We start from the raw sequence: 18,805 nt of genomic DNA, 5'->3' as shown, positions 1-18,805 counted from the left end.
TTTTTGGAACAGCGGTGTGATCTTAGAGAGGTCAGACATTGGACAGTAAAGCTGCCCTATGAAGTACCAAAACTTGCTTATGAATCGGTGGGATCTGTAAACAAATGTTCAGACTGCAAGTAATGTGAGAAACTAGAGACATGGAGATGTCTCCTGCACTGTGTACAGGAAGGACGGGCAGGAATCTTCTATCTCTCTACTTCCGGGTTAGCTTTCACTTTCTCTTCTTTTTTTTTCACTATATTGCAGGGATCTCTTCCTGAGTCAGTGCTCCCCCCGTAGGAGGACGGTGTGCTGGAGAAGCGTCAGACATTTTCCGAGTACTGGAGGTTGTTGTGTACTGGAGCTGGAGAAGTGCCCGGTGGGTAAGCGCTGCGTGTCTGCCCTTCTCTGCGTACGTGTCCTTGTCTAGGTCTGGCCGTGGCAGCAGTGCCAGGTCGTGACGCCGAGTTTCCTCCTGTCACTATATGACTTTCCTCCCCCGGTGCTCCGGTACCGGATCCTGGCGGTGCGGCCCGGTGTTGTCGTACACCCGGGGAGCGGACAGCGGGCGTTGTGCCCGTGTAGGGCCCTTCATGTTGTGTTGTGTAATACGCCACAGTGATAGTAGTGATCGCTGCGCTCATTGCTGGAAGGACTTTTCTTGGCACAGTGCCAAAACAAGTTTAGGGAGCTCCAGAGTATTACTGATGGACAGAACAGACGCAAAAGACCGCAACAGTGTGTATTACACCATATATGTACAAACTTGTAGCCATGTCACACTGGTAGAGTGATATATAGAGACCCTGCTATTTATAACTCAATATGCAAAAAAAAAAAAAATATATATATATACACACACAAAAGGCTTCTTTCACATTTAACATACCATCCAATGTGTGTTCTTACCATTCATCCTACCATAGTCTTGCAAGTATAAGTTAACACACTTGTATTCTTGTTCATGTTTAAAAAAAAAACAAAAAACAAAGCCATTTACAAACTTCAGGACTGATAAAAAGTCAAATATAAAGATTTTGATTGTAAAGCGCTATTGAATTTGATGTTATGTAAATAAAGATGATTATTATGAAACAAGGATAAACAGGGAAAAAATGGCATAAGTCTCCCCATATAGAGGATTAGGGTTAATGTATAACCAGGTTTGCTATGAACATTCCTTACTGTGTTAACTGTATATCCCTTGTATGGCTTCAAATTAGGCCCATGTGTAGATCAGATGTTCTCCATTTTTTCAGATGTGCAAAAAAGCCCCAGAAGACTGGCAAATCATGCCAGTAGCTTGTCCCAACCCTTTGGGGTGTCATATGATTGTGTTACCAAGCTACTGATCCGCAAATACAGGTGACACAGGTATGACTAAATGTGTGTCAGCCATATTTTTCACAGTTTCATAGACTTCTATGGTAGGACTAAGCCACAAACATGGCCAAAAATAAGACAGATTTTAAGTATTTTCTCACTAGTTTCAAACATAGGGCTGTGTAAATGAGCCCATAGAAATGCATGGAGCTGTGAGAAAGCCATAAAAAATGGGGCTAAATGGTCATTTTGTCAGAACTAATGTTAAACCTCTGTAAGAAAATTGGATGAGGAAGCTGTCCTTGTTTCCTGTACTTATACCTCAAAATATGCAAAAGTGCAAAAAAGTTGATTTTGTTTTTTGTCTTGTTACATTGTAGTCTTATTACTTATTGACCGTAAAAACTTTGATCTGCAATATCACATAGCTTAGATTATTTCAGCTTGAAACCTGTTTTACTGTACTCCCACACACATTGTGCCCTAAGGCTGATGGCATTTTAGACTACTCCCAGGAAGTGACTAGAATAGGGAAATAATAAAAAAGGAAGTAAGAGAAGGTATTATCACTTTACTGTAGCATGTTATGAATAAACATGAAAAATGTAATCCTAGGCAAAGTTCTCTTCTTAACAGAAGTCACATGCCCCATAACTTTTTTGGCTATGGTTTATTCATGTTCTGCATAATGTTCCCCACATTAGTCTAGTCTGTAATACCTTTATTCATACCAAATTGACACCATTAAAAGAATTCTTGTAAAGCAAGAGAATTTCTTTATTTGTAAATGCTTATGCCCACTTTTATAATATTCAAATCATGTCCATTTCGAGATGAATAAATGCAAGTGGCAAATGAATGCCCCAATTGGCAATTAAAGTATCAATGAGATATATATATTAGACGCTGATAAGATTTCCCTGAAGGTCAAAGGGGGGGGGGGGGTCATCTGCGTTTCTGCCCAGAAAAATACCATCTCTACCTGGAGGGAAATCTGGATTATCTGTAATGGGGACAAGAGGACCATCAGAAGAGGAGTGAAAGGTGGTGGTGGAAGTGTGGAAAGAGTTTGGGACGTAAAAAATGGTAACTGCAGGCAGTGGAGGTGAGCCAAGGAAGAGTTTTAAGCGGCAGTGGTGATAAAGCCGCTTTTTAAGCACACCGGTAGTTTAGATTTAGAATGATGGAAGCAATCAAGGATCCTTGTTGCAGCAGAAGATATAAAGTACATAGTATGGAAACACCAATCCACCCAGGGACTAAAATGGTTCTCACTACCCTAGAGGGGGTAGGGGACCCACACAAATTTTCAGAAGGCGAAGTAATTTCACAAAAGAAGCAGACTGAAAAAGCTGAAAAAGTTCATCTTGATGCTGGTAATGTGTCTTAGCCAGGATATCTGCATATTACTCTTTGACAGGTCGAGTTTGAAGAATGACTGATCCCCCATCACAACGGTCTTTGAGACATTGATTTTGTAATTACTAAAATAACTAAAGGCAGTCCACGGGTTACAAACGAGATTCTTAAGTTGAATTTGTAGGCAAGTCTGAACTGGTATATTCTATAATTGAAACTCCAGACAAAAACTATTTTTAATACAGACACCTTACATCTGGCCATTGTAGTAGACTGGGACTAAAGTGAAGCAAACAGATAGCTTAGCTAAAGGTCACATCGGGCAGAGAGGTCCATCTGTAAGTCAGGTGTCCTTTAAGCAGGGGGCGTAGGTATCAAAAATTCTCATAAGAGTAGGCAAGTATGCGAGAGGATCGGTGATGTATAAAACTATTCTTCTATATGTGTTGTGTGTGTGTGGGGGGGGGAGTATCAATGTAAGTTGATATGAGCATATACAACATATGGGTTGCCTAATAAAGAGTCAAGTGTGGGATTCATAGAGAAGTTAAAATCTCTGCAGAGCATCAGACCGCCAGCCATGTAAAGGGGAAGTAAAAGCTCTAGACTTTTGTTTTACCTTCAGAATTAGAGGTGAAGGATGTACCTATTTTTAAAGCCAACAAAATTGGATTTATGAAAAAGGATCTCCTGAATAGGAGGTGCCTTCTGTTTGTGCAAATAATTTAAGATTTTACAACGCTTAGAGGGAGGGTTGAGAACTTTGGCATTAAGAGACTCCACTGTCAGTTCTGACAGGGCAGAAACTAGAAAAAAAGAGGGGAAGAAGAGCACATAGCTCAGAAAACTGTGAGGACCAAAATCTGCAGAAAGTCCTATTTGGCAAGGTCTAGGAATATATTGAGTCGGTCAATGAGTAAATATGCAGATTGCCTAATCTTTGATTACCAGTTTGCATTACCAATCATATCGAAGGGAGAGGGCTCTCTGTATAGAACCGGATGATACTATGAACCTGAAAACATATTAAACATGGGTAGAAACTTAAAAGTGAACTGCAAATAGACATGAGAACCTACAGCGATCATCAGTTAAGCGACAATTGGATATTGTTAGCGATAATATGCGGCTACTGAGACACAAATATGAAGAAGCTGGAGAACAGGTCTGCTGCAGGTCGGTTAAATCATTTTGTGCCTCTTTAAAATCTAAAGCAGACAAAAAGGGTCACACAGATATGCAAACAACATTAACAACAAAACATTTAGTGCAAGACCCTCATGATTCTGAAAGTCGTTAAGATCAAAGATCGCAAGAAGAATCTGCATCGGTGAATGCTGTTTGAGGGTGTAGCATGGATGTCCAAGCAGATAGTTGAATTGCCAGCAAGTCAAAAGTCAGGTTGCGACAATGATGCTTGCTTGGTTCTCAGTTTAGCATTCGTGGGAGAATGGAAATCCCCATCTGGAGGCAATATTGTGTGACTTAAGTTCAGCTAGAAGGAGCCATAGAGTACGCCTTGATATGTCTAAAAAGATGGACTGTTTGGCACCATCCAAGTCAATATCACCTATTTGCCGCACCCGCTCATAATGTCCTCTCTAACAGTATAGTAGTGAATGTGACAGATCACATTGTGAGGTCTTTTTGGATCAGATGAGTGTACTCTCAACACTCTATGCACCTAGTTTATTACTACATTGCTCAAAAAAAAATAAAAGGGAGTACTCGAATAACACATCCTAGATCTGAATAAATGAAATATTCTTATTGAGTACTTTGTTATGTACAAAGTTGAATGTGCTGACATCAAAATCACAAAATTATCAATGGAAATCAAATTTACTAACCAATGGAGGCCTGGATTTGGAGACTTCCACAGAATTAAAGTGGAAAAACACACTACAGGCTGTTCTAACTTTGATGAAATGTCCTTAAAACAAACCAAAATGAGTCCCTGTATTGTGTGTGCTCTGCATGCCTGTATGACCTACCTACAACGCCTCGGCATGCTCCTGATGAAGTTGTGGATGGTTTCCTGGGGGATCTCCTCCCAGACCTGGACTAAAGCATTCACCATCTTCTGGACAGTCTGGTGCAACGTGGATGTTTGTGGAGGGAGCGAGGCATGATGTCCCAACTGTGCGCAGTTCAATTCAGGTCTGAGGAGTGAGCGGGCCAGTCCATAGCTTCAATGCCTTTATCTTGCAGTAACTGCTGACGCACACTACAGCCACATGAGGTCTGGCATTGTCCAACATGTGGTCTCACAAGGGGTCTGAGGATCTCCTCTCAGTACCTGGCTACCTCTGGCGGGCTGTGTGGCCCTCCAAAGAAATGTCACCCCACACAATTACTGACCCACTGCTGAACGGGTGATGCTGAAGGATGTTGCAGGCAGCAGATCGCTCTCCCTGACGTCTCCAGATTCTGTTGCGTCTCTCACATGTGCTCAGTGTTACCCTGCTTTCATCTGTGAAGAGCACAGGGCGCCACTCCTGATGTTCTCAACAACGTTGTTGGGCGATGAGCACAATCTGTGGATGTTGGGTCCTAATACATTCCTCATGGAGTTGGTTTCTAACTGTTTCTGCAGACACATGTACATTTTTGAAGGTCATTTTGCAGTGCTCCTCCTGTTCCTAAGTTGGAGAACAGGTCTGCTGCAGGTTGGTTAAATCATTTTGTGCCTCTTTAAAATCTTGGCTCTCTTTAAATCTGCACCAACGTGTCCATATCCTGCTTAGCTGGGAGAAGAAGGCTCTCGGCTCAGGCTGATCTTGTAAAGTCCACACCATTTCCTCAGGAGGTGATAGATCAGCAGGAGGGGTTATCTTGCGCCCTTGAGTGATTAGGGAGGTGGTCGGACTTATAATATGGCTGCATAGAGGGGCGGTATAGAGTTCTCTTCAGAGGAGCAGTAGTACTCGCCTTGGCCTGGGTCAGGGTCTGGGTCTTGACTGTGATGGAAAGACCCTGTGAGAGACTTAGGCTTGCAGGCATACCTGTGCCAGAGGCATCTGCCCTTTGAGCCATGACTGCAGGGGAGAAGGCAGAAGCCTAAGACAGTTATAGAAGGGCTCCCGTGCACTCCTCTCCTTGCTTGTCTGAGGGGGCGTGGACAGGGTGAAAGCCTGCTCTGCCCCGAAACCTGAAGATGTGGCCTTCAATAGCTGCAGTCAGGACTGACGCATTCGGTTGCATGGGAGCAGCTGATGGAATGGAAGTTGGCGGCAGTGTCACAGATAGTGGGTCAGTTTTCTTGTCCAAAGACTGAGGTAGCTCCTGGAGCGGGAGAGAAATTCGAGAGGAGAATCTCAGGTGGCAGGTTCCTTTTTTGTGCTCCTTGTTACTCTTTGGGCATTTTATTTATTTATTTTGTGGGCAAATGAAACCCCCCTCAACTTCAATGTAAAATTTTAATTGGTTGTATTAAGTCAAGGAGGCCGGGAGTTTAGCAGTGAAATCAAGCTCTCTCTGCCTCTACACTCCTCCTCCTGTGACTTACATCATATAACAGAATTCAGGAGTTCTGGTTAGCGATGTCTCTGGGTGTAGGACCATCAATTACAGTGAAGGGGGCATTCAGAGACAGGGAATGGGCCATGAAAGAAATATGACCTGGAAGGTGTTCAGCTGCTTGACAACATGGTAGTGGTTTAATATGTGTATTTCTGCTGACAGGTTCCCCTTAAAGGGAGTCTACCAGAAGCTTTAACCATGTGGAACTGTAGACAGTGTTGTGTAGATGTCTTGGCATCTATATAAAGAGGATCCTTCACTATTTGCTCCACCTCTTTGCATCCTTCAATAAGCATTGTCCACTGGATTAATTGGATTTTTCTCTAGCCCCATGGGGACAGGGACGGTTTTGACCAGCTCTGTGTGCGCTATATAAATAAAAGAATTATTATTATGACTGTTTGATCGGTGGTCCCAGGTTTATGGTTTTAGCCCAGAACTACCTATCTGACAGTAGGCAGTCCTATTAGTATATTGGATACTAAAACAACTTGGATACTGTTGGTTAGGCCCTCTTTTGGCAGGTGAGTGGTCCTAGGCTGGAGCAGACATCCTAGCACCTCCCATCTGACAGTAGTGACAGAGTTGAAAATGGTGGAGGTGAAAAGGTTTTCTATTCAACCATAACATTATTTAATAATAAAGCATAAATGATATAAACTGAAAGTACAATTGTTGGAGCCATGGCCATGCACAGCCACCCCTCTATTCAGTTTTTCCTTGGATTTCGGCACTCTGCAGTGGAATTGAACCCATATGCTGGTCAGATTCTATGTACCAAGCACAAGGGCAGAGGTTGAGTGTCCTTGCATCATAGTGTTATATATATATACAAGGGGTTTCTTACTGCTGGACGAAAGGCCGCATTGGTACTGTAAAAGCCTTTATATTGATGCTGCTTGCATCATATTTTGCTCTGAACTGTGCTTGGTCCATAGTATCTGACCAGCACATGGACCCGATTCAATGGATATAACAAGTTCATGTGCAGTGGGCCTTAGACTTATTTTTTAAAATAAACCATTAGTTCAAGAACACCTGAATATGTGGCTTGGATTAAGCCCCTTTAATAGCTATCTGCTTTGGGCTGGGGTTACATGTCTTGTATAAGGAAGCTTTCTCTTTGTTCATAGAAATAAGAAAGCAAGGAAGAAAAACCTTTCTGTGTGCATGTTCACCTCATAGGAAGTCCAGTGAGTCTTGTTTTGTGCATTGTAGAGGCGGAGCACCTGCCTGCCGAAGACTTAGCAAACATCTGCATAGTGATTGCCCTCTGGGGAGAGGCAGACTCCCTTGGTTATTACAAATCGAGTCTCGGCAGGACTTTAATAATGGGTCCTTTACTAAGTAATGCAAGCAAACCATCCCTTCCTTTCATAATATTGCTGAGACCTGTTGCAATGACCTTGGCTGTAAACCCTGCTATACTAGTGTTGTAAAATGGCTTTCAGTGACGAGGTGCACTAATTACATGGGATGTCCCATAATTTATTAAGTTTCTCTGTTAGATTACTATACAAATAAGTGTTTATTTTAGAATCATGTAAAAATATTAAAAATGTGCATGTGTTTAGATATTATTTATTATAGGGCCCTGCAATTATCTGGTGGATGCCCTTAAAGGGAGTCGAAAGGCACCTAAACAATTCCATAACGGCAGAAGCATTTTCAATCAAGTCATTTAAAGTATAGATTATTATTTTATCGTGAGACAACAGACTTTAGCTAGTCACTAACTTTTCAAGAAACTTTGCAAAAATCAATCGTAGTGAATAGTAATGAACTCTGACCTTTCTTATCAGTTCTTCACCAACATTCACTAAAGACAGTCTGCTTATGGTTACAAATTCTCCATAAGGAGAACTCTTACTTTCTGACTATAGTTGCCACATTCTGTTTTCACTTAGACCTCACTTTTAGTCATGTGTGACTTTGTTGCTCCTGTGAGGCCGCGGTCACACTTTGCGTTTTCATTGCATTTTGAAACTCTTTCTGTCAAAATGGCCTTATGGGGTTGTTGTCTCATTACTTGTACTACTTTTTTAGTCCCTTTGTATCAAAATAATTTTTTTTTTTTTGTCTCAACCTTGGAGTCACTGGAAGATGGAATTCATCCAGCAGCTTAGGGAATACAGACAATAACATGTAGAAGCTGTCTATTGAAGCTGCTAGAAAGTTAAGAATTCAACTTATATACTGGCCAGAATTTGTGCTATTTCTTATTTGCACTCACTGGACTATGCTCCTTCTTCTAACCAAAGTTGTCTTGTATTTCAGGTGCACCTTACAGGTTGAAACAATCTGACAATTCTGCAGGCACTGTAATTCTTTTGGCATAATCATATTTTCTACAAACTCATATTCCACAAAGTGCTTGAATGAATACAGGTAAAGTACAGATTGTACACATCTAGCTATGTATTTACAAAAACTACAGTATGAAGAGGTTTTAATCATTTCTTTGATGTTTTAGTTATGTGTCGTGTCTTCCCAGAACAATGCCTAAGAAGATCCAATGTATTTAAGCATCACTATTTAATTTGTTTAATTTTGTGTCCTGCTGGCTTCCGATGGATGAGAGACCATGCAGATATTTTCTGCACGCCTGCTTGGTCATCGCCATGCGGATATCTTTGGAAAACCCTTCTCTATTCTTACCCCTGGACTCTTATGAACAGAGGTCATAGAGCAAAAACCCTTTGTTAAAAGGAACTTGTCATCGGCTTGTGGTCTCTTAACCTGATAACAAGTTCTTTTAACTTACAACAGGAAGAGACCACACCTTTAAAAATAAAAAAAATCTTCTGCTCTCTTGATTGTGTTCCCCTACCTAAGGACACCCGACTTGCAGATGACCCCTAGTTACAGACGGACCCCTCTGCCCACAGTGACCTCTGGTGAAGCTCTCTGGATGCTCTACGTTAGTCCTAGGTTGCACAGATCAGCTGTAAGGTGTCTGTAGTGAAGCTTTATTGATAATCCTTGGTCCCAACAAAAAGTTTTGAAAATGCAATTATCACTGGGACAAAAAAAATTTTTTGTCTGGATCTACAATTATAAAATATACAGTTCCGACTTGGATACAAATTGAACTTAAATACAAACCCAAGGAACCTATCTTGTACATAACCTAGGGACTGCCTGTAGTGACTTTTGCACCTGCACATAGACAGTGAGGCCCATATGTAGACTGCACTTCTCAGTGTGCATGCCGGTGCCAGATTTGAACAGCGCTTGCTTACCATGTCATTTGAAGCCCCCCAGCCGTCCCAAAAAGGAAGTCCCCACGCAACTGTAGTTGTAATAAAAAAATGATAGCTTGTAGAAGGTATTGGAGAAAAAAACCTGAAAAATGGTTTGTGCACTAAAGTGGAAAACAGATGCGGAGATAAGAGGTTAAAGTAAATCTACAACCAGGATCAAGGATTGTAAAGCAAGCACACTTACATGCTGGTGTGTTCCCCTCTGGCAGGATCCACACTTCCTTTAGCTTGTAATACCCATGTCTTTATAAGAAATTAAAAAATGCTTATTTACAACGCTATATAAATATGAAAATAAAATAAGATATTACAGTATATAGTCATGTAAAACAATAGGACTGATGAGTCTGCTTGCAGGAGCCTACAATCTATGTGTTTGAAGTTAAAAGCAGGAGTGATTTGGCAAGAAAAAATGGAACATCAGTCGGTTGTATGTTTGGTCCCATTATGGTCCACATCTGGTTATGAGTTTAAAAGCTACATCTAAAAATCAGCATGTGTAAATGCACCCTTAGAGATAATGCGCTGTTTTAGTGGCCTCTGCATGTCCCAGAAGCTTGTCTTCCATCTCCAATGACAATACACCGGTGCCATAAATGGTGCTAGGTAGTGCAGCCATGGGAATTCTCTGCAGCTGCTCTCCACTATTGTACCTGCATGTCATGGGGCTATTGTGCACTCAGAATGAAATGTGCTTATTAGACTAAAACTATAAATCAAATGTTCAATGACCTGAATCAATGTTTTGTGAATATGCATACCCCCAAATTGAATGGACTGACTGTGCCGAAAGGATAACCGCTCATAGTTTGACCCACCTACAGGTGTTACTGCTTATTTGCAGGTTCGCATCATGCATTTGCATTGGGTTTTGAAACCCATATAAAAATTATGGGAGGCTGACCCCTTGAGCAACATGCGTGATGGAAGGGCACCAGGCTGTTTCCGTATTCAGATTTAGTATGCAGTTTTATGTGCATCTTTCCTTTTGTGAATATGCTCCTCAATTGGCTTCGAAAACTGCTTCTAAGAACCTTTTCAACAAATAAAGAAAAAAGATGGCTTACTGTTTCACTGTAATGCACCAATTTCATATTTTGATGCTCACTAGAACTAATTAACCCCTTAAGGACGGAGGGCTTATTCGCTCATTTCTCGCTCTCCACCTTCAAAAATCCATAACATTTTCATTTTTCCATGTACTGAGCTGTGTGAGGGCTTATTTCCTGTGTAACAAATTTTTACTTCTCAGTGACGTTATTTATTGTTCCATGCCATGTACTGGGAAGCTGGAAAAATAACACATCTGCGTCACTTTCTTGTGGGCTTAGTTTTTATGACTTTCACTGTGCGCTCCAAATAACATTTGTGAGTTTTTTTTGTTTTTTTTTTTGAAACTTTTTTTTTACTTCTAGAACCTATAGGGCACATTAACCCTAGTGGCTTGCTGGCCACTGCTTCATTGTAACGAATCTGAAGAAACCAGACAGCCTCGGGTCATAGCAACCGATCACTACCCCCTGATGTTGTAGGGGGGAGAGACGATCGGAACCAATATGGCGACATCGGCAGGGTTAATACTAGCACCGACCGCAGGTATTAGTGGTAGGTGTTTGCTGCAATGTGCAGCAAACCCCACCTCTGTATGAAGAGTGCTCAGCATGTGCATCCATTAAGGCAATTCTGCAGTGGAACTGCCATCTGTGTCCCTATAGAGCAAGATGTAAAATTTCACTTAGGTTTCTTTATATGTATTGCAAAGGGTGAATTAATTTTGGAAAAATTGCTCAAATCTAATTCCAGATCTTCTTATTACAGAACATTCCACTATTTATGGTTGTGTGTGTTTTCCCATTTCAGTACCTCAGTGATTTTCACTTAACCCCTTAATGACCGCCCTATCGGGAATCTACGTCGGTCATTAAGGGTACTTTTTCTGATGCAACGCCTTTCTACGGCGCCGCATCAGAAGAAGATTTCGGGACATCGGGTTATTATAGTGCCGGTGTCGGGCTGTGATATCACAGCCCAGACCCGGCACTAACACCCGGGATCGGAAAAACTCCGATCCCGGGTGTTTAACCCCTTACACGCCGCGGTCAAGCATGACCGCGGCGTGCAAGTGTGTCCCCCGTGGATCGGACCCCCCCGTTGTGCTTACCGGGGGATCCGATCCCTCCTGCCGCTGCCCCGGGTCCCGACGAGTGACCCGGGGCTGTCGGCTCCTCTTCTCGCCGGGTTCTGCCTTCCTGGCAGGACCCGGCTGTAAGTAACTGAGCATGTGCGGCATGCTCAGTTACTTACACTATACACTGCAATACAAGTGTATTGCAGTGTAGAGGCTTGAATAAGTGATCGGATGATCGCTTATTCAAGCCAAAAGGTTGAAAATAAGTGAAAGTAAAAAAAAAAAAGATTAAATTGTTTTATAATAATAATTAAATAAATAAATAAAATAAAGTCCCATAATCTCCCCAGTTACACATATAATGCAAATACAGTATATAAAACACAAAAACACACAAAAAATGTACATATTTGGTATCACCGCGTCCGTATTAATCTGTACAATAAATCTAAATCAATATTGAACCCGCTCGGGGAACGATGAAAAAAATAACCACGAAAAACTTCCCGTAATATACAATTTTTCATCAAACACTATCACAAAAAATGTTCTAAAAAATGATCAAAAAAAGCTACATTCCCTAATATGATACGACTGAAAAGAACAACTCTTTTCGCAAAAAATAAGCCCTCAACCAGATCTGACAACAGAAAAATACAGAAGTTATGGCCCTAAAAAGTTCTCAATAGTAAAAACAATGCGATATTCTCCAATATTGGTTTTGCTCAGGAAAATTATATAACTGAGGTATCGCCGCAATCGTAGTGAACCAGAGAATAAAGATAAAATATTATTTTTACATCACGGTGAACGGGGGGAAAAAAATGCTAAAAATCCAAAATAAAAATTGATGATTTTGTTTGTGTCCCCCTTGAAATAGTTAATAAAATCCCATGAATAAGCTTTAGACTCCCAAAATAAATTATCTATACATTGTATCTCATCCCGTAAAAAATAAGCCCTCATATGTTTGCATTACCAAAAAAAAATAAAAATGTATAGGTTGTACAATGTGACAATACAAATCTGCTGTGAATGGCGCCTCCATTCATTCTATACTCGGCCGTGCGCCCATACAGAAGTTTACCACCACATATGGGGTATCAGTACACTCGGGAGGAATTGGGCATCAAACGTTGCAGTGCGTTTCATCATTTAATTTATTCTGAAAATGTCAGTTTGGCCTAAATGAAAGTATGTTCCAAAAAAATTCCATAGTTTCTAAATTGCAGGTCCATATTGTTTTAACCCATGTGAAACACTTAAAGGGTTAATGGACTTAATAGAAGTTGTTTTACATACGTTGAGGGGTGAAGTTTCTATAGTGGGGTAATTTATGGGGTTTTACTATTACTTAGGCCTTACAAAGTCACTTGAAAGCTGAGTTTTCCCTCAAAATGTGAGTTTTGGCAATTTTCATGAAAATGAGAAAAATCGCACCTAAAGTTCTGCGCCTCATAACATCCTAGAAAAGTGAGAGGATGCATAAAATATCATCCCAACATAAAGCAGACATTCCGTAAATGTAATTTATCAAGCTTTTTGGGTAGTTTTACTTCCTGTCTGGGAACCAGAACATTTCAAACTAGGAAAATGAAGAATTTTTACAAACTTTTGCCAAATTTTCACTTTTTTTCAGAACAAATCGCAAAACGTATCACTTAAATTTTATAACTAACATGAAGTACAATGTATCACGAGAAAACATTCTCAAAATCACCAGGATATGTTAAAGCGTTCCGAAGTTATAACCAATTATCGTGAGACATGTCAGATTTGAAAAATCGAGTCTGGTCATTGAGCTGAAAACTAGTGTTGGTGATAAGGGGTTAAAACAAATCTGTACATGTCCACAAGCCAAAACAAAGGTTTGTCTTCCTGGCTTCTGTGATTTTTCACTGATGCCGGACTGAACCATTCTTTTAATGTGCTTTTTCACGCTTCAGTTTTTAAAATTTTATTTCTACTGTAGTATTTGTATCAGTAGTCCGTCCAAAAAATAACGCCGGTGCTGTTCGCTGATTCTATCGGTGGAAAAAAACCCGGAATTGTGAAAAAGCACAATGAAAAGAATGGTTCAGTAAGCAATCATTGAAAATGACTGAAGCCCTGATGGGGAGAGAAAACAAAAGTATGAAAGAGCCCTTAATTAAAATGTTTTTTGCCTCTTCTTTCAGGATTCCACAATGGCTGGCGACTTCATAAGTCCCCAATAATTGTATCTATCGATTGAAAAAAAAGCATGTTGATATCGGAGGGCACTGATATGTAAGTTATTTTTTAACATTTTCATTATATTGCTATAAAGTGCAACACAAATATTCAAATATGCAATGCCACCAAATGGTGAACGTGAGTTGTATACACAATGCAGGGCTAAATAACTTGTTTGCATTGGGGCCACACAATACCATTTTGCATTTTCTAGCTATGCCACTTTGCCGAAAACAATAATTCTATACATTAGTGGACTAAAATAGAATACAATGCTCATTTTATATTGGCATTCATTTATAAGCTGTGATATACCGTATATACTTGAGTATAAGCCGAGTTTTTCAGCACAAAAAATGTGCTGAAAACCCCCAACTCGGCTTATACCCGAGTCCGGCTCCCTCTTTCTGTGCACTGCTAAGAGGACCTCCCGGGGTGACGTCGGAAGGTGAGTACATTTTTTTTTTTTTTTTTTTTTTTTCCTTATAGGCTGGGCAGGGGCTGGCTGGCCCTATACTGGGGGCAGGCTAGGACCAATGCATTTTCTACCCATGGATTTTTCCTTTTTTTTTTTTTTTTGTTAAAATTAGGTACCTCTGCTTATACTCGGGTCAGCTTATACTCGAGTATATATGGTACATGACATTCGTCATACTCCACAGAACTAACTTTCCTTCTGCTTAAGTTGAGCATTTTACCTGTTTGTTATACAGTATATAATGGAGTACCATATTCACTCTTAGCTTTGCATATACTGTATGTGCTTTTATTCATGGGAATGAATTATTAAGCCATACAAGAGGGTACTTGACTAAAAAAAGCTAAATTGTAGCTAAGCCCCCAGAATACATTGATCGTAGATGATGATTGAAGTTGAATGGACTACTAATTTGACCCAGCTATGTTGTTCCAACTCCGTAAATTGTGTTGTAGTGTCTTCCATTATCATTTGGCCCTTGTATATCTCATATTACTTACCTATGCTAAGGGTGTTTTAAAAGCTGTTTTAAATGTAAAACATTTTGATATATAGTTTATGAATATTAATTGCTTTGTTTTTTTATTTTCCAGGAACCAGTTGAACAATACAGGTATGTTCATTACTTAAACTAGGTGTTGAAAGTATATTTTTTAATACTACCACTTTTGTAAATAATGATTTTTTTTTTTTTTAATTTAAGCACAGTACAATGTATGGAAAGGACAACTGTACATCCATGAGCAGTTGGTGTGTGATATTGCATTACAGGCACCAAGCATTTGCAGCATTCCAGCTCAACTGTAAGTGTGAACTTGTAAATTTCTTTTGTGTCCATTGTATTAGAACACTTGCAAAAAATGGGTTGCACAGGTTGTAGATTGGATTCTGCCATGGCTGCGTTTATTCTGGCACGTGTCACCCTAGCCACAAACTGTAACTGTCCTCTGAGATTATTCCTAATATTGTGGGAGTGTTTTAAACATTTTCCTATATACTTTATTATATTTATTTATAGCTTTTATCGTTCTATAAAGATCCATAGTATCTAATTATATGTCTTTGTTTTATATATAAATGTATATGTACCTTTTTTATATACCTATCTATCTGAGCAATAAGAATTAACACTTTCGGTCTGACTACAGTCCTTTATGAGTTCTATTTTCTATTTGACTTAGCTTACCTTTTCTTATGAAGCTGAAAGTGAAAGTAAGAAACAGTGAGAGAATGAAATCTGTTACAAAATACTGTTCATATAATACTGTAGCCAGGGAGTGAACAGAAAGGGTTGTAACCTACGGGTTTGTTCACAGGGAAATAAATTGGTAGTATAGCTGGATTCTTCCTTATCAATAGGGAGTTAATTTAGGGGCACTTTCCAAACTGTTTCAACATTTTCTACAAATCCCATCCATATATTGCATGAAAAAAAACATGCAGTGGAAAACAGTTGCCACTGAGGATTGTAAAGATTCTAGAATTTTAAAGGTCCACTCATTTTAAACTATGTAGTACAAGCTACTTTTTGTATTCTTGTACTTTACTAATACTTTGCATTTTCCTCATCCAAGACAAAGAAAAAAAAAAGATCTTTAATGTCATCTCTAATCTAGGTAGTGTTTTCTCACATGAAGGTGAAACTCGGAGACTGTCATGATTGTTTTCATTGTTATTTGACATTCTGTGTTTTAAATAAATGTAATTGCGAGTCTGATTTTATTATTTATTTTTGTGCTATATTGCATGAACCAGTTCAGAAAAACTAGAACTGAAAGAAGTAATCCGAGTGTCCGAATTAAGGAAAAGGTTACCTGAAAACTTGTTTCAGAAGCCACAGTTCACAGGTCGAGAAGGTAAAACTTGATATCATGTAACATGGCAGTGGGTAATATGTCCCACATCTGCTAATGTTGTCTATTATAGAAGTTGGCAACTTAACCTAGTGTTTGTTGTAAAGTGTTTGTAAGTGTGAGAAGCAGGATATTGGTTAATTTACCAATATACAGCTTTTCTGTCTTTTTGCCTCATCCGCCAGACATTCCTGTTCATAAAATGGAGGGGATGGGATGAGATGGAACGGAGAGCCATGTGATCTCTTACTACTACCCTGTTTCCCCGAAAATAAGACAGTGTCTTATATTAAATTTTGCTCCTATAGAGGCACTAGGTCTTATTTTCAGGGGATGTCTTATCTTTCCATGAACAAGAATTTACATTTATCGTTGAACAAAAAATCTACTTCTCTTATGACTCTCCAAACTCTGAATTTCATGCTGTATTTCTTGTGACTCCTTTTCTAATAGAATCATTGGCCCCAATCTCTCATGTTTAGTAAAAGCGCTTTCCATAAATTACCCCTTCTTATCCTGGAAGCTGCTGGTATTACATGTGCAGCACAACAGCCGGTGATTTACTTCCATGATTTCTTCCCCATGTCACAACCTTCTTCAGCATCTAAAAGATTTCCTAATACTAATGTATGGCGCGGGGGGAGCTGCAGCAATGGCGACAGCTAGGTCTTATTTTCAGGGGAGGCCTTAAATTTCTAAGCCGGAGCAAAATTGTACTAGGTCTTACTTTTGGGGGAAACAGGGTACTAATAATAATGTAATAATTCTTTATTTATAAAGCGCACACACATTCCGCAGCACTGCACAGAGCTTGCCAGATCAGTCCCTGTCCCCAGTGGGGCTCAGAATCTAATCAACCTACCTGTATGTTTTGGAGTGTGGGAGGAAACCGGAGGAAACCCAAACAAACATGGAGAGAACATACAAACTGTCCATTAGCAATTACCCCAAAACATATAAAGAGACATATAACCCCAAAAAAAGTCTAAATCATAAAACAAACCCCAAATATATAGTATCACCGCGTCCGTGGCAACCCGTAGAATAACAGTAAATAATTATTGAACCTGTACGATAAACGCCGTAAAAAGAAAGTTATAAACCCTCCAAAAATTATGATTTTTACCTATTCAATCCCACAAAAATTCTATAAAAAGGGATCAAAAAAACACATGTACTCCGTCATGATACTGCAAAGTACAACATCTCCCGCAAAAAAAATAACAATGTTATGCCTCTTGGAAGTCTGCAATACAAAAATGATAGATTTTTCCCAACATTAGGGTTTTATTTGACAAATTTAGTAAAACGTAAGAAAAAATATTCATGTCTGGTATCAACCCACAGAATAAAGATAACAGGATTATTAGGATATACGGTGAACACCAAAAAAAAGGAAAAAATCCAGTACAGAATTGATGCTTTTCTACTCCTGCCCTCAAAAAAAAAAGTTCCTAAATTTTCAACAATAGGTGATGCCAACCCCAAAATGGGAATACTGGAAAAAGCATCTCATCCCGCAAAAAAAAAAACCGTCACATGGCCCCAATAACGGAAAAGCGAAAATTTTATAGTCTGCAAATGAGCCGATGAAGAAAATTAAAATCCTGGCAGAGGCAGGGAGCTCCTTTACTTCTGCACCTCACTGTGTACCCATAAAACAAGTCACAGTCTCTGTACTCAGGAGAAATTGTAAAACAAATTGTATGGTGGGCTTTCTCTTTTTATCTTTTGGAAATGTGTAAATTTTGGGGCTAAATGAACGTATAAGGGCACAATTTGACCATTCTAAATTTCACCTCCGTTTTGATTCAATTACTTTGAAGATCTCAAGGGGTTATCAATCTTCCTAAAATCTGTTTCTGATAGCTTGAGGGGTGCAGATTTGAAAATGGGTTCGTTATATAGGGGGGTTTTGATGCTAATTATGTAAAATTTCATTCAAAACTGTATTTATCCCCAAAATAGTGAATTATGAAAATCCAGAAAAGCGATATTCAATTTGTAAGCCGCGTGACATCAAAATAAATTATCCAGACATTTCAAAAATTATGAAAATGTAAAGTAGACAAATGGGAAATGTTATTCAGTAACTTATTTAGGTGGTAAATCTATCTGCCTGAAAACGCAATGATTTCGAAAATGGCAAATTTTTCAAAAAATTCATATTTTCTTTTGTAAATAAACACAAAACTTATCAGCCAAAATTTACCACTAAAATGTAGTACATCATGTGGGGAAAAAACAATCTCCGAAACGTTTAGATAAGTAACAGTGTTCAAAAGTTATAACCATATAAAGCGACACATGTCAGAATCCAAAAAATCAGGCTGAGCCTAAAGCTACAAAATGGCTGCGTCCTTAAGGGGTTAATCTTATAATCATGAATACTATCACAAGGTCCTGGCTCGACTATTGCCCTCTGTCTGCACCCATTTTATGGACAGGAATGTCTGCTTTGTTTTGGTGTGGACCACACCCCCCACTTTAATTGTATATATATGCGTGTGTGTATATATATTATATTATATTTTGTAATATACACACGTTTAATATGTAATATATAATTTGCTATATTATTATTCCCCCACGAGGACCTAGGGTGTTTTGGAAGACCATTTATAGTTTATAATATTTGACAGTTTCTGCAACAAGGACATCTATGTGAGTCACAACTACTGTG

The 18,805-nt window shown here is 39.4% G+C and overlaps 1 protein-coding gene across 4 annotated transcripts in view; it reads left to right on the top strand.

Annotated features, from left to right (window-relative positions):
- The first annotated feature begins 209 nt into the window (after nt 1-209).
- The window catches only part of TASOR2 (transcription activation suppressor family member 2), a 67,657-nt gene continuing 49,061 nt past the window's right edge, over nt 210-18,805 (top strand). For 3 of the 4 annotated variants that reach the window (XM_072147458.1, XM_072147457.1, XM_072147455.1), the window contains exons 1-6: nt 210-361; nt 8,464-8,574; nt 13,755-13,845; nt 14,863-14,882; nt 14,973-15,072; nt 16,025-16,125. In XM_072147458.1, coding sequence (XP_072003559.1) covers nt 13,820-13,845; nt 14,863-14,882; nt 14,973-15,072; nt 16,025-16,125 — 247 coding nt within the window. In that variant the 5' untranslated portion in view covers nt 210-361; nt 8,464-8,574; nt 13,755-13,819. Of the gene's footprint in view, nt 366-8,463; nt 8,575-13,754; nt 13,846-14,862; nt 14,883-14,972; nt 15,073-16,024; nt 16,126-18,805 lie in introns of all 4 variants that reach the window. The other variant, XM_072147456.1, reaches the window with a different exon arrangement.

Source organism: Engystomops pustulosus, chromosome 4, assembly GCF_040894005.1.
Source record: "Engystomops pustulosus chromosome 4, aEngPut4.maternal, whole genome shotgun sequence".
NCBI classification, from domain to species: Eukaryota; Metazoa; Chordata; class Amphibia; order Anura; family Leptodactylidae; genus Engystomops; species Engystomops pustulosus.
Note: the sequence above shows the minus strand (reverse complement) of the source record. Positions and strands in the feature narration are given on the sequence as shown.